The sequence below is a fragment of the Nannospalax galili genome, unplaced genomic scaffold (genome assembly GCF_000622305.1).
Source record: "Nannospalax galili isolate Female #2095 unplaced genomic scaffold, S.galili_v1.0 scaffold1053, whole genome shotgun sequence".
NCBI classification, from domain to species: domain Eukaryota; kingdom Metazoa; phylum Chordata; class Mammalia; order Rodentia; family Spalacidae; genus Nannospalax; species Nannospalax galili.
Genome location: NW_008333523.1, coordinates 2,113,157 through 2,128,857, shown reverse-complemented (window position 1 = coordinate 2,128,857; position 15,701 = coordinate 2,113,157). Strand labels below are relative to the sequence as shown.

The window sequence follows — 15,701 nt, the reverse complement described above, 5'->3', positions numbered from 1 at the left end:
CTGCAGGTACTTGATGCACATACATAGACAAACACACAAACATATAAACTAAAATATAATTTTAAGCATGTTTAAAATTACATGTATTATATTTGTGTGTGTAGGTTTGAGGACAACTTGGAGTTGGTTCCCTGTCATCATGTAGGACCTGGGGATTAAACTCGAGTCACCATTTGCCAGTAAGCACCTTTACCTGCTGAACCCTCTTGCTGGCCCCAGTTTCAAATTTTAACATTAACACCAATCTCAAATTTTATAAAGTTTTTCTTTTTTTTAAATTAACGAACAAGGATAATTCTTTTTTTAATATTGAATGAAATAAACCCGGTTTAAGTGGTTTAACAGAAAACGCGATGGCGGCGGACGGAGATAACCTGGGACGCTAGAAGGAAATTCCTGAGATGGAAATGTTATGTATTTGGATTATGGTATACGGATATAATGCGGTTATCAAAACTCGGCAACGAGGAGTTGAAATCTCTTATCACGATACCGCCGTATGAAAACGGAACCTGTAAAAATAAATGCAATAAACTTGTGTGGGCATCATTATTATTTTTTAAAATGAATAAAAATTTAAAATAAACTTTAAAATAGTTATTTTATTATAATTACTATAATTACTTTTGATGACTCCAAATCTCCGCTAAACTAAAAACACAGCAAATCCCTGAAGAGAATCAGTGAGAAGGGAAAGTACACAGTGGAAGGCCAAAACCTAAGGCATCATTAAACACTGGCGGCCAAACGCGGGCTTTTTCTATCTAGCACGGAGTCCGAGTGCCCCAAGGAAACTAGTCCCCGTGCCTTTTTCCGGCACGCGAATAACCGTCATTGTGTGTTAACGGAAAGGGTCCGGCGGGAAACTTTGGCACCGCGGCGAAGGAGCCGGCAGAACTTGGTTCCCGCGCGGATGCTGGGGCTGTGAGGCGTTGTGAGGTGGATCTGTTGCGGATCTCAGAAGGACGCTGGGGCTTGTCTTCCTCCGCTGCCGCTATGATTCCGGTGTCGCTGCTGCTGGTGGTGGTGGGTGGTTGGACTGCCATCTACCTGACCGACTTGGTGTTGAAGGTGAGGGCCTGGGGCCTAGGGGCCTAGCCCGCGGCGCCCAGCGCTGAGGCTCGGGGTCCTGGATGCCCGAGGCCTACCGTCTTCCCCTGCCCAGCGCCTCTGGGGTCCGTAGCGTCCACGTGCGACCTTCCGCGTGGCGCGGCCGCGCGGCGGAGTAAAGCACGGCAGGCTGAGGGAGGGGTGTGGCGGCCCGCGCGGCTGCCGCATTGCGGGTAACAGGTCCTTACAGCCCCTGGCTCCTGTCCGGGAGGCTCGGATGGTGGCCTTGGGAGGCAGGACTCGAAAGAGGGAAGACAGAAAACGCGCTCAGGAAAAGCTATTGTTTTCCTTCATTGTTTTAAGCTTGCGACCCTAGAGACGCTGGTATTGGAATGAATCGAAATCGAGTCGTGATTGAAATCACCGGTGTTAAACTCGAAAGCGCCTAAGAGCTTCTGAGGTTCCGGGTAAAATGCAGATTCTGATTCGGCAGGGCCTGGAGGAAGACTAAGAGTCTGTATTTCCAGCCAGTTCCTCAGTGCTCCCGTTGGCGCTGACCTGAGAGCGCTGACCCACAGACCAAGCTACAAAGAAGCAAGCTTAAGAAGAAAGGATTTAGATAATCACTTTTCCAACTACTAGAATTCTAATGTACACCCTACACTCATTCCTTCACACTAACACACACGCACCCTGAAGAAGTGTACAGTCCGTTTTTGAGTGTGCTGGGTGTTGAAATCGTAGGGAGAAATTTCAACAGTTGTCTGACTGCATGCTTCAGGCAATCTTTAGAATGGAATAGGGGTGCAGAAGGGAGTAACTCCGTGTGTGGAATAAGAGAATATAAATTCTCAAGGGTTTAAAATTTGCAGCTATGAATAGTAAAACCTTCGTGTTTCAGGTGTTTTAAGCAATACTGTATAGAAGCTATAACAGTGAAATGATGCCTGTGCTTTGTTGTATTTAAACTTGGCAAGTGCAAGATGTATACAATGTAGCAGGCGTGCTAGGCTGTGCCACTTCCCAGCTTTTGTGACCTTGGGCAAATTGTTACCTTTGCCTTCATTTTTCATTTTTATATAGGGATAACAAGAAGGATCTGAAATAATAGAGAGAATTGTTAATAGTGCATCTGCACAAAGGCGTGCTACTCAATCTCAGGTTCAAAAACCAATAAATAGCTCTTGGATGCACCAGGAACGTGTTAGGAAGGCAGAGCCACTGACCTATAGAATCAGAATCTGCTTTGTAAGATCTCTAGGTGATGTCTTTGCGTGTTTGTGTTTAAGAAGCACTGGTGCAAGGGGCTTTGCATAGTGCTTAGCATGTCATAAACACTACAGGACATGGTGATTTGTTGATTGGGTTAAAATTTTTTCATGTTGCATATGTGGGAAAGAAAATCCAAAGTAAAAAGAACTCATCAGTCAGTCTCTGGTCAAGTTCACTTCAATTTCTGTGGCAACCTCTGTCTCCACCCCCAAGGAGCACTAACTCCTGAGCAAAAGCCCTAACTGATTCAGAGTATCTGGGGAATGGAGAGACTGTTTTGTTTTGTTTTGTTTTGCTTTGTTTTGTTTTGTTTTTTTCTTTTGTTTGAAAATGGGCCTCCCTGTGGCCCCCAACTGGCCTGGAAAGACCTTGACTTTTGAGAGTCTTCATCTTCTCTCCTTCCAACCTGGTCAGTTAGTCCCACTTTTGATTTTTATACCTTTCCACAGTAGGCATCTGCTGAACACATGTGTCCCTCTACTTTTGAAGTCATGGAAAACAAGCAGTTTGGAAATGCCATCAGAAGATAGAGCAGAGGCAGTTAACAGATAAAAACAAATACTGGTATTCAGACTCAGGTGATTTCTTTATGATTGTAAAAGAGCTAAAATAGCCTTCTGGGACAAATGAGCTCATATAGGTGGGCACCAATTATAATAATACTTCCAATGCTTACTGTAACTGCTTTAATGTTCTCTATAGACCTATATGCGCCCAGGACTTCAAACTTTCCAAAAGATAAAAAGCCCTTCCTGTGGCTATTTATAAACTGCTGTCACCACTACCCCTGAGGGAATGTAAGACCTGTTACTGAGATCAAGATGACATTAGTTAAAGTTTGGACTTTTGTCAAAGTTGGTTTAACTTAAGGCTGGTGTAGAAAAAAATAGAAAACACTGATCCCATTGAAGCTAGCTCTTCTGCTGAATCCACTAGGAGTCTAGGAAGTATAACATAAGACTGCTTCCTTTTCTGCCGCAACAAGATGGCCTGTGCTGTCCAGTGAGGTGTTATTAGCTGTATGTGACTATCAAGCACTTGAAATAGAGCCAAGTCTGAATAGAGATGTGCCACGAGTGTAATGTTGACACCACATTTCAACAACTGGGAAGAACAAGTGTCTCAATGTTTTTATGTTGATTACACATTAAAATAATAGCTTGAGTATTATAGCTTACAAATAGATGAAAATGAGGACAGGTTTTTAGTTCCAGAACTTTGGAGGCAGAGGCAGGTAGATGAGTCTCTATGAATTTGAGGCCAGCCTGGCCTACATAGTGAGTTCCAGGCCAGACAGAGCTACATAGTGAGACCTTGTCTCAAAAAAACAAAACCAAAAAAAATATGAAAATGAATCTCTCTGTTTCCTTTCTAAAATGTGGCTGCCAGACAATTTAAAATTACATATGTGGCTTGCATTTGTGATTCACATATTTCTTTTGGGCATTATGGTTCTAAGCAGATGTCAAGAAATTTTTGTCCATAAAGGGCTGAAATAGTATTTTAGGACCTAGAAGTCACACAGCATCTCTGTTACATATCATTGTTTTTGTTGTCTGTTTGGCGTAGGTTGGGGGGCCTCTGTGTAGGTCTGGCTGGCCCAAGAGTCACTATGTAGACCAGGCTGACTTTGAACATGCAGTGATCCTCCTGCCTTTCCTTTCCCAGGGGACTGGAATTACAGGTGCATTCCGGGGTGACTGCCAATCTTGTCAACTTGATGAGATTTAGAATCACCATAAAAACAGTTCTCTGGGCAAGTCTGCAAGGGATTATCAAGATTAGGTTAATTCAGAGTAAAGATCGTCCCTAAATGTGGGCAGTACCATTCCCATGGGCTGGGGTCCTGGCCTGGATAAAAAGTAGAAAGCAGCTGGGTACAACATTCATCTCTCTGCCTCTAACTGTGAATGCAGTGGGACCTGCAGCCTTCAGCTCCTGTCACCCTGGCTTTCCCTCCGTGATGGGCTATGCCCTTGAACTGTGAGCCAAAGTAAACCCTTCCTGAAGTTGCCTTTTTGTCAGATATTTTGTCACAGCACCTAGACAAGAAGCAAAAGGGCCACCATTCCTAGCTGTTGTCTCATTTTGTAATCCTTTAAAAATTGGGTTCCATGGTAATTCTGGTTTTTTATATATTTTTTTAGAAACTTCAGATATGATTTCCATAAGGGCTATACTAATTTGCTCTCCCACCAGCAGTGAATAAAGGTTCCTCCTCCTCCGCATCCAACATTTATTTTCAGATTTCTTGATGATAGCCATTCTGACTGGGGTGCAAAGTGGTATCTCAAAGTAGTATTAATTTGACCGGGCATGGTGGCACACACCTTTAATCCTAGCACTTGGGAGGCAGAGGCAGGAGGATCTCTGAGTTCAAAGCCAGCCTGGTCTACATAGAGTTCCAGGTCAGCTGAGGCTACAGAAAGACCCTGTCTCAAAAAGACAGAAAAAAAAAAAGGTTAAAAAAGTAGTATTAATTTACATTTCCCTGACCAGTAGGGATGTTTAGCACTTTTTAAAAATATATATTGGCCATTTGGGTTTCTTTCTTTAAAGGCTGTCTATTCAATTTATTAGCCCATTTGTTGATTGACAGTTTTATTTCCTTGGTGTTTAATTTATTCAGTTCTTTGTAAATTCTAGGCGTTAGCCTCTTGTCTGAAATATAGCTGGCAAGATTTTCTCCCATTCTGTGGGCTGCCTGTGTCCACTGCTGATAGTTGCCTTTGCTGTGCAGAAACTTAATTTCAAGAAGTCCCATCTATTGATACTTGAGACTGGTTCCTGTACTATTGAAGTTCTGTTCAGTATGTTCTTGCCTACCCCAATGTCTTGAAGAGCATTCCTTATGTTTTCATCTAGACGCTTCAGCAGTTCAGGTTTTAAATTAAAGTCTTTGATCCTAGCTTATAATGATAAATGTACATGTGAGTATAGTATATCATTAAGAAAGGAAAACAAGGAAGGGTAATATTAGGTGATGAGGAAGGACAAAACTCAGGTAAAAGACACATGAGTCATGAGTGAGGGTAGAAGCTAATTGTTTCTCTAATTTTAACTCTGCTGTGTTGTTTTCTCTTTTTTTGTGCGGTGAATAAGTGCATTAAAATGAAATTGATAGTGAAAGGACGGGCCGGGCGTGGTGGCGCACGCCTTTGATCCCAGCACTCAGGAGGCAGAGGCAGGTGAATCTCTGTGAGTTCAAGGCAAGCCTGGTCTACATAGTGAGTTCCAGGACAGCTGGGGCTACAGGGAGACCCTGTCTCAAAAAGAACCCCCCCCCCAAAAAAAAAAACCCTAAGCAAAGATCCACAGCTTCAGAATCTTTATTCCAGTGAACTGCATAAAAGTTCCCTGAGATGTATTTTTTAATGTAAGAACTATTTTTTTTGTCTTTTTGAGATAGGGTCTCCTTGTAGCCCAAGCTGTCCTAGAACTCATTATGTACACCAGGCTGGCCTTGAACTCACAGAGATCCACCTGCCTCTGCCTCCCAAGTGCTGGGACTAATAAGAACTATTTTTAATTTACAAGGTATAAACCAGATTTGGCTTGTGGGCTATATTTATTCAGATCCTAACCTCAGCCACCCAGTTAGTCATACACCTTGAACACTCTTAAGAATAAATGTAAAGCTTTAAAACCATAAACATTTGAGACTGGGAATGTACCTCAGTGGGCAGAGTGCTTGCCTAGCTGCACAAAGCTGTGAGTTCAATCCCTAGCACCACATAAACTGTACACAATGTGAAATACCTGTTAATTCCAGCATTATCAGGAGGTAGAATCAGAAGAATCAGAAATTCAGTGTTACCCTCAGCTATATAGGAGTTCAAGGCCAATCTGGGTTATATGAGACCCTGTTTCCAGAGGAAAAAAAAGATTATAAACATTTGAGCAGTTAACATCTTGATTTCTTACAAAAAGTATTTTTGTTTTTTATGTTATAAATTGTTCTTCAAATTTTAGTGATGTGAAACTTTTCTTTCTCCTAGTCATCTGTTTACTTTAAGCATTCTTATGAAGACTGGCTGGAAAACAATGGATTGAGCATCTCCCCCTTTCACATAAGATGGCAAACTGCAGTTTTTAATCGTGCCTTTTACAGTTGGGGACGACGGAAAGCAAGGATGCTTTACCAATGGTACTTTTCATCTCTTTTTGGTGTAAATTAGTCATTGTGATCATCAGAGATAACTTGTTAAATTAACAATTTCTATCAGTTTTTTGATATACTCAGTTTTTAACTATTGACAGAAAAACTGTGTGATCTTATGAATTTTTAAAACTATATTATTGTGCTTTTGCATACATTAGAAACCCTGATAGCTGAGCATAGTAGTAGATAGATGCCTGTCATCCCAGCACTTGGGAGGCAGAGGCAGGAGAATTGAGAGTTCAATGCCATCCTAAATTAGATTATTAGTTTGAGGACAGCCTGAGCTACATGAGACCCTTGTCTCAAACAAACAAACAAAAATAAGACATGGGATTTTATGGTTTTGTATTTCCCATGCTCTTTGGGACAACCAATTCCATAATAGGTTCTTCAGAGAATGTGTGGCCGGGGGATAGTGTAGTCTGAATTCTTTTTTCTTAAAAATAAAGGTCCAAGTGGGCACAGTAGTGCACACCCACAGAATACTAGTACTCAAAAGACTGAGGCCAGAGAATTGAGAAAATGGGGGCAAAGTGGACTATCAGGCAGGCCTAAGGCACATAGTGAGACCTTGTCTCAAAAAAAAAAAAACAAAAAATGGCCACATACATGCACTCCAGATGCCTTTGAGCGAGCTAAATGTAAGCAATTAGATTATCAAAAGCCAGAAAGTATACAGTAGTAAAAACAGGCAAAGCGCTAAAAGTTGGTTCTTTGAAAAGACTAGTAAAATTGATGAATACATCTCTACCATGAAAAAAAAATCAGCATTGAAAAGCTGCTATAGCACATTCTATAAACTCTAAAACAAAAATAAGACTATTACAAACAATAGTACAACTTTCAAGTTTGACAGTTTTTGTGAACTGTATAAGTTCCTTAAAAAACAGACCATATGAGCTGGGTGTGGCGGCATATGCCTTTAATCCCAGCACTTGAGAGGCAGAGGCAGGTGGATCTCTGTGAGTTCTAGGCCAGCTTGACTACATAGTGAGTTCCAGGCCAGCTGGGGGCTACAGGGAGACTCTGTCTCAAAAAGACCCCCCCCAAAACTAGTCCCAACCATAAAAAAGTAATTCTAACTATTAAAACAGTAGAATAATAAAACTATTAGGTTTGACCCTGTTAGTATTTAAATTCATTTATCACAAAGTAGACAGTAGAATAGGTGAAAAATGGACACATGCCACAATGTTAAGAGCATTCCTAACTATATCAGAACAGGATCAAAACAGTGCTGTGTAAATGAGCAAATATGCAAGAGAGGAAACACTGTTTTTGTTTTTGTTTTGAGAAAAGGCTTCACTATTCAGCCCCAACTGACTTGGAACTATGCAGATATGCACACCAGGGTGGCCTCAAAGTCACAGAGATCCACCTGCCTGTGACTCCTCAGTGCTAGGATTAAAGGCACATGCCACCATGCCTGGCCTAACATTTTTTTTTTAAACTGGCAATGATATTCAACTGTTTTTCAGGTCAGAGTATTATGGTTTCTTAAAACTGATTTAAAATACTAGTGCCAGGGCTGGAGAGATGGCTCAGCTGTTAAGAGCACTGACTGCTCTTGCAGAGGACCTAGGTTTGATTCCCAGCACCCACATGGTGGCTACGAACCGTCCTATACTCCAGTTCCAGGGGAACCCGAAGCCCTCTTCTGACCTCCACAACATTGCACAACACAGGTGCACTCACATACATGCAGGCAATACACTCATACATATAAAATAAAAATAATAAAATATTAAAAAATTAGTGCCTGTGAGTCAGTCAACTATTTAAAGTTCAGATAGGGGGCTGGAGAGTTGGTTCAACAGTTAAGAGCACTGGCTGCTTTTGCAGAGGACCCAGGTTGGATTCCCAGCACCACATGGCAGCTAATACCATGTTTGTTAAGGGGAATCCAATGCCACCTTCTGACCTGCACGGGCATTGCATGACATGGGTGCACTTAACACACTTGTGAGCAATACACTCATCTGCATAAAATAAAAATAATAAATAAAATTTTAAAAAATAAAGTTCAGATCGGAAAAAGAGGAGGCATTATTGATCGTTTTGGCCATTGTTTAAACGCCATGGCATGTGGCTGATCAGTTACTTTGTTTGTCCACGCAGTGCGAAGAATTACACATTTACGTCTTCTTCTTCTTGCCAGGTTCAATTTTGGAATGGTGTTTGGCGTATTTGCCATGTTTAGCTCTTTTTTCCTCCTTGGGAGAACACTGATGCAGACTTTGGCACAGATGATGGCAGACTCTCCCTCTTCTTATTCTCCCTCCTCTTCCTCCTCCTCCTCCTCCTCCTCCTCCTCTTCCTCTTCTTCCTCTTCCTCCTCTTCCTCCTCCTCTCTTCATAGTGACCAGGTGTTGCAAGTTGTGGTAAGTACATTCTTTTTGCCTTAAATAATTGCTGAAATGTACATAGAAGATTTTTTTTCTGGCTAGTATAAATACTATCCATACTATAAACATTAAAGTAAAAAGTCTCACAGTTTTTCAAATAACCTGCTTAACCAGTACATAATTAGTAAGAAATGTTGGTGGCAGAGGTAGTACCCATAGCAGAGAACAAATGGACCACTAATAAGACTGGCCATAGTTACACAGATATTCAACTTAATGCTTTTGGCTTCTTAAGATCTGAAATGATTGCTTCTTTGTTAAAATACATCATTTTAATTTATGTGTATGTATACATGTCTCTGTGAGAGTGTGTACAAGTACCTGAAGGTGACAGAAGAGAGGGTCAGATCAAAGCTGCAGTTGTAGGCAATCGTAAGTCAACATGGGCACTGGGGACCGAACTTAGGTTCTCTGGAAGAGCAATAAGTGCTCTTAACCACTGAGCCATGTCTCCAGCCCAAATGATTGTTTCTTACAAGGAGTAAGTATACTGACTTAATATCGCTATAATGTACAAGTAAACTTTTATACTGTTTCTTAATCCTGTGCAGCGCTCCCCTGTCCTTTTCATGGTTTTCAGAATCTAACCAGTAATCTCCTTTTAATTAAAGGTATAATGCTGGAGTTAGGGGGTAAAAGTACAAGGCGTTTCAGAATGATCATTGTGGTTTCTTTGGTTGTTTGAGACAAGGTCTCATCCTATAGCCCAGGCTAGCCTAATACTTCTTATGTAGCCCAAGCTACCCTCAATCTCATGACAATCCTCCTGGCTCAGCCTTCAAGTGCTAACATTTCAGGTATTGGTTTACCAGATTCAGTTTGTGATTTCTTAATGTGAAAATAAAGTGCTGAATTTTGCTTCTTTTACAGTAATTCTCATTTTAAAGCACCATGTATAGGTTCTGTCTTGTCTTTGGGCAGTGTTGGGGATTGTAACTAGGACATCATGCGTGCAAGCCAAGTGCTCTACCTCTGAGCTACACTCCTACAGCCCCTGCTGTTATATCTTATCTTTTCCTGTCTCCAGCGTTTGTAAGAGGGCTTGACATTGGCTCACTTTTACATCACATTTTTTTTGAGATAGGGTCTCATGTAGCCCAGGCTGACCTCAAACCTACTATTATTGCTAGGACTGATCTTGAACTCTGATCCTCCTGACTTTGGCTCCCTAATGCTGGGATTATAAGCATGCATCACCATGTCCAGCTCTTACTTCACATTTTTTTAAAAAACTTTTTGTTTATTTATTCATTTATCTTCAGCAAACATTTCCTGAGTGTGTCTTGCCTACTGGCCATGTGCTGGGTCCCATTCATGTAAGGAACAAAACCCAATCTTCAGACTTATGGAACTTTTAGTCTAGAAAGTGAGATGCTCTGATTGTTCTGTGATTGGGTTTTGTACAAGGTTTTACGGGAACAAACAGAATGCAAGGTGTATCTGGCACTGGGAAGAAAGTAAAGTGAGAAGAGGACAGAAGGATGGAGGGACCCCATGTAGACTGGACAAGACAGTGGGAACTGATGAGAGCAGAGCACATCAGTAATACAGGGAACAGCATGGCCTGAAGAGGCAGAGAAAATCAACAGAGTAATCACAAAGCCTGGATAATAGGCAGCATTTCCTGGGTCAGGTTTCTGTACATGTTTTATTTTGTTTTCCCTGGCTTATGGATGAGAAACCCAAGGCCAAGAGATATGGCGTCATTCGCCTGTGCTCACAGTTTGTAAACAATGGATCTGTCATCAATAACCATAGAGCCTATGCACATTATGTTGTACTCCTCTTACAAAAAGACAAATAAAAACTGGATCTGCTGGTATAGGTCTGTCATCCCAACTACTTGGGAGGTTGAGGCAGGAGGATTGCAAGGTCAAGGCTTGCTTTGACTACAAAGTAAATTCAAAGTCAGCCTGGGCAACTTAATGACAACTGTCCCAAAATAAAAAGTAAAAGAAAGGGTGGGGGCATAACTTTATGATAAAAGATAGAACACTTGGCCAGCATACATTAGGTCCTAGGTTCAGTTTGAGGGCAGAGGAGAGGAAGGAAAAGACAAGAAAGGGAAGAAGGAAGGTTATTAGGTTTGTTCTTCAAGGAAATATAAGTAATTTTGGCCTGACCACTTGAGATATGGGTGGAAAGTCAGGAAGGACAGTATGAGAGGTGGATGATAGGATTGGGGATAGGCATAGGGTCAAGAAAGGCTATTCTAGGAAGTTTTCATTTACCTGTAGATTACAGTTTTGTGCAAAATAAGCGAAAATTAGCTAGACCAAAGATGGGGAGACCATTGAAGATGGAATAAATCATGTTAGAAATGATAAAATTCTAAACTAAATTTATGGCAAAGAGATTGAAATTCCCTGGGAGGCTTCCTGTGCTCCCGTAGATTGTCTTAACAGCCATGCATGTACAGGCAGCACCAAGGGACTCAGTGAGCTGATTCTTCTTAAGAGCATATCATTAATTTTTTTTTAATTAAACTAAAAAAAAAACCCACATGAAGTTAGGAGGGAAAAGTTGTAGGAAGATAGGAACAACCAGGAGGGGAGCGAATGGGAGGTGGATTTGGATTTGATTAAAACTCATTTTATGTTATATATGAAATTCTTTAATTAAAAAAGTGGGGGAGAGAATGAAGGATATATTTTGGAGTAAAGTTCTCTGACGGTGACAGATTAAAAGTGAAGCTGGAGGGATAAGGGAGAGTTTAGGTATTCTCTTTGCTTTTCAGGTTATTCACAGTATTCATGAAAATACAAGGCAAGCCATGCTTTGAAACGATTAAAAAGTCAGCAGTCTACCATGCATATTTGTGTGTAGTTTCAAGAATGCTGTATCTTCTGTCTTTCTATAAACCCTTGTAGCTTAAGGAACAGATTTTTTGTTTACTTTCTAATTCCCTACAGCCTTGTTCATTATTAATTCCCACAACCCTGGCACTCTTGTGTTGTTGAAAGAGTATTCCATGTTCAGTATTCTGGTACATCTAATACCCTGTGTGATCATGTCAGAAACAGATGGGCAATCCTGTACTGTTGCCAGCAAATAAGACCTACCATCTGTTGGTACAGTCAAACACATACTCACATGCTCACCTTAGCTTACTCGTTGCTATATTCAGAAGATAATGAAGAGAAGGAACAAATACCCTGTTGGAGAAAACGTAGTGATTTCTTTGAAATAAAGGCAAGATGTGCTTTGGTATAGGTTATTTTGTGAGATGCGTGGTATGGATGAGAATTAATCTTAAGGGAGTAGGTTTAAAGAGGGTTCAGAGAGAGGAAAACTCCCAAGCTGAATAGATAGATGCACTACAACATAGGAATGGAGAAATTATATATAAAAGGGACACTGATAGTTATGGAAAAACATGTTGCTTAATGGGTTCTGAATAAGGCAAATTCCAGATAGCAAGATATTACACACACATGAAGAGTGATGATTTTGAAAACTAGTTTCATAATAAGAGAATGGACAGTTGGGATCAGTGGAATTTAGAAAACGAGCAGGCCACATTGTGTGAGTCCCTATGTGAGTCCAAGAAAAGGCTTAAGAGATGAAAACTTTAAATAATAAAAGACCTTGAAAGAAAAATAAATCCTGTTATTATATGAACATAGAATGAGGAACACAGAAAATTTAACACCATAAATAGGAACTTTTTATATAATAGTATCACCTTTGTTCTTATTTTCAATTTTTAAAGATGATATTTTTGCCAGGTGTAATGGCACATGCCTTTAATCCTAGTACTCTGGAAGCAGAGGCAGGTGGATCTCTAGAGCGCAAGTCCAGCCTGGTCTACATCTCAAGTTCCAGCCCAGCTGGGGATACAGGTAGACTGCGTCTCAAAAAAAAAAAAAAGGAAAATTTTAGGGCAGTTTAACAGCATTGAGAAGGAAGTGCAAAGGTTTCCTGTGTACTTCCCACACATAGTTACCCCCACCAGACTGGTCTATTTGTTACAGTTGGTAAACCTAACCTTATCACCCAGAGACCATGGTTTACATGTAGATTCACTCTTGGTGTTTGAGGAAATGATGACTATCGATAGATTTGACTATTTAAGGTTTTCTTTTTTAATATCAAAAACTAAAAACTATGCCAGGTAAGGTGGTGCATACCTTTAATCCCAGTATTCGGGAGGCAGATGCAGACAGATCTCTGTGAGATTGAGGCCAACCTGGTCTACGTAGTTCCAGACCAGCTGGGGCTATGGGAAGACCCTGTCTCCAAAAAAGAAAAAACCCTAAAATTAAAAAAAATGTAATAAGATTATTCAACAAACAAACTAGGGAAATACATGTGTGACATGTATCACAAAAGGCCGATACTAATATTTGGTGTAATCTTAATATATCAGTAAAAAATAATGAATACAGCAAGCATGGTAGTGCATGCCTATAATCCCAGCACTGAGGAGGCTGAGGCCGGAGGATCACCATATGTTCAAAGACAGCCTGGTCTACCTACTGAGTTCCATGCCATTCTGTCTCAAAAAACAACAAAAATGTGAAAGCATCAGGAGAAAAGCAGTCACATCATGTATAGGCACATCAAGTTACAGATTTGCATAAAATGAGCTTGCCTAAGACTATAGAACAGTATGTTTCAGAGAACAGCTTGATATATGTAGATATCAAAATCCTTTAGAAGCATTTATTACCTCTTCTGAGGCATAGTGTTAAGCATTGGGCAAAGAGATTGGTTCATTTCATCCTCAAGATGACTGTTTGATGCATTTATGGAAGTGTGGGAAAAATAATATGCCGGCTTCCTCAAGGTCGTTTAGCTAGTTGATGACAGAGCCAGTCAGGACCTCTAATAATAACTTACCTAAGAATTTATCCCCCAAATATTAGGGCATATGTATGCAAAGATCTTTATCATAAGAGCAGAAACTTCTGAAGTGGGGAGATCAGTAGATTGCTTTCACTTGTCGTGAAAGCAAGAGGATCTGAATTCAAATCCTCAGCACCCATGTAAAAAGCCAGGCATTTTCGAACATTTCTATAACCCCGGTTGTTTTGTGTAGAGACAAGCAGATCCCTGGAGCCCACTTGCCAGCCAGCCTAGCTGAAATGGTGAGCACGAGACCGTGTCTCAAATGATAAGGTGGTAGACAGGGGCTGGTAAGATGTCTTGGTAGATATGGGTGCTTGCTGCCAAGGCTAACAACCTGAGTTTGATCCCCAGGACCCACATGGTGGAAGGAGAGAAATGACTCCCTCAGATTGTCCTCTGATCACCACAGATGTGCCATGGCATGCTTGTGCCCATACACATACAATGATAAATAAGCAAACAGATAACAGTGGAGAGCAATAGAAGAAGGCACCTGATGTCCTCCTCTGGCCTCTGCATGTGCACCTGCAAATACACAAAAGTTCACCCTTGAGAATACAGTATTCAAGTAACAAAAAAATCATAAAAAATTAGAAGAAACTTCTAAAATAGTTAGATGTCCAACAATCCATTGCATAAAATATAATGCAGTTATTAACCATATCAGGCTAGGCAGAGTGGTACACACCTATAATCCCCACATCCAACAGACAGATTGATAAGAAAGAAAGAAAGAAAGAAAGAAAGAAAGAAAGAAAGAAAGAAAGAGAGAAAGAAAGAGAGAAAGAGAGAGAGAGAGAAGGAAGGAAGGAAAGAAGGAAGGAAGGAAGGAAGGGAGGGAGGGAAGGGAGGGAAAGAAGGGAGGGAGGGAAGGAAGGAAGGAAGGAAGGAAGGAAGGAAGGAAGGAGAGTCTGTTGAAAAAAAAAAGACAAGAAAAATAAGCAGAACTAGAAAACACTCATGAAGAGATGCTACATCCTATTAGTCAAAATGTCCTTGGGCCTGTTAGCAATGTACTCTGTTCCAAGGCCAAAAAAGTATTCAGGAGCTTGTATCTAATCCTTAAAAGATTTTAGGGTTACCTCTTCGGAGAGGGGAATGTTGGAGGGGAGGGAGTGGGCATGGATTTGATCAAAACACCTTATATGCATGTATGAAATTCTCAATAAAGTTTTTGTAAAAATTAAAAAAAGAAATGCTAGAAAAAGATATCTATGAAAAATCAGATTTTGAGGGACTGTAGAGATGGCTCAGTGGTTAAGAGCACTGAGTGCTCTTGCAGAGGAACCCAGGTTCGAATCGAAGCACCCACATGGTGGCTAACAGCCGTCTGTAACTCCAGTTCCAAGGGACCTGATGCCCTCTTCCTAATTTCTGCAGGCACCTACTTACATGCAGGCATTACATTCATACACATAAAATAAAAATAATAAAATATTTTTTAAATCTGATTTTTGAATCATTTATAATAACAGTATAATTTTTTCATTTACAAAATGTTTATTGAGTAGGTATTATAAATTATGAGCTAGACACTTCGTACTATTTGCACTAATTGGTGTAAGATATAGAATTGGGGTAGTTTTGTCATTTAAATGAAGAGGCATATGTTAACAACTGTCACTGCTTTTTGTTTCTGTATCACACAAAAAAATGCATAAAATAAGAACTAAACACTTGAGTGAAAAGATAAAGAAAAATTGCCAGAGAAGTTCAGAGGAAATTTTATTTTGTATTTGCTATTACATATTTGGAGCAGCTATTACATCTATAGGAATCAAAAACAGAGTCCTTAAAAGAATATTTCTGGATGCATAGGTTTTAAGTAGACAGAAATTAAGGCACCATCCTATAAAGACATTGGTTCTTACTAATCTTTTAGGCCTGGGAAAATTTTGAGTATTAGCTCTAGAGGCAGTATAATTTTTTTTTGTCTTTTTGAGACAGGGTCTCCCTGTAGC

General features: G+C 40.4%; 1 protein-coding gene across 2 annotated transcripts in view; it reads left to right on the top strand.

Annotated features, from left to right (window-relative positions):
• The first annotated feature begins 734 nt into the window (after nucleotides 1-734).
• Nucleotides 735-15,701, top strand: part of Mbtps2 (membrane bound transcription factor peptidase, site 2) — a 62,666-nt gene continuing 47,699 nt past the window's right edge. Inside the window, exons 1-3 of one of the 2 annotated variants that reach the window (XM_029561224.1) lie at nucleotides 735-1,071; nucleotides 6,321-6,469; nucleotides 8,643-8,865. In XM_029561224.1, coding sequence (XP_029417084.1) covers nucleotides 997-1,071; nucleotides 6,321-6,469; nucleotides 8,643-8,865 — 447 coding nt within the window. In that variant the 5' untranslated portion in view covers nucleotides 735-996. The remainder of the gene's footprint in view (nucleotides 1,072-6,320; nucleotides 6,470-8,642; nucleotides 8,866-15,701) is intronic. The other variant, XM_008828334.3, reaches the window with a different exon arrangement.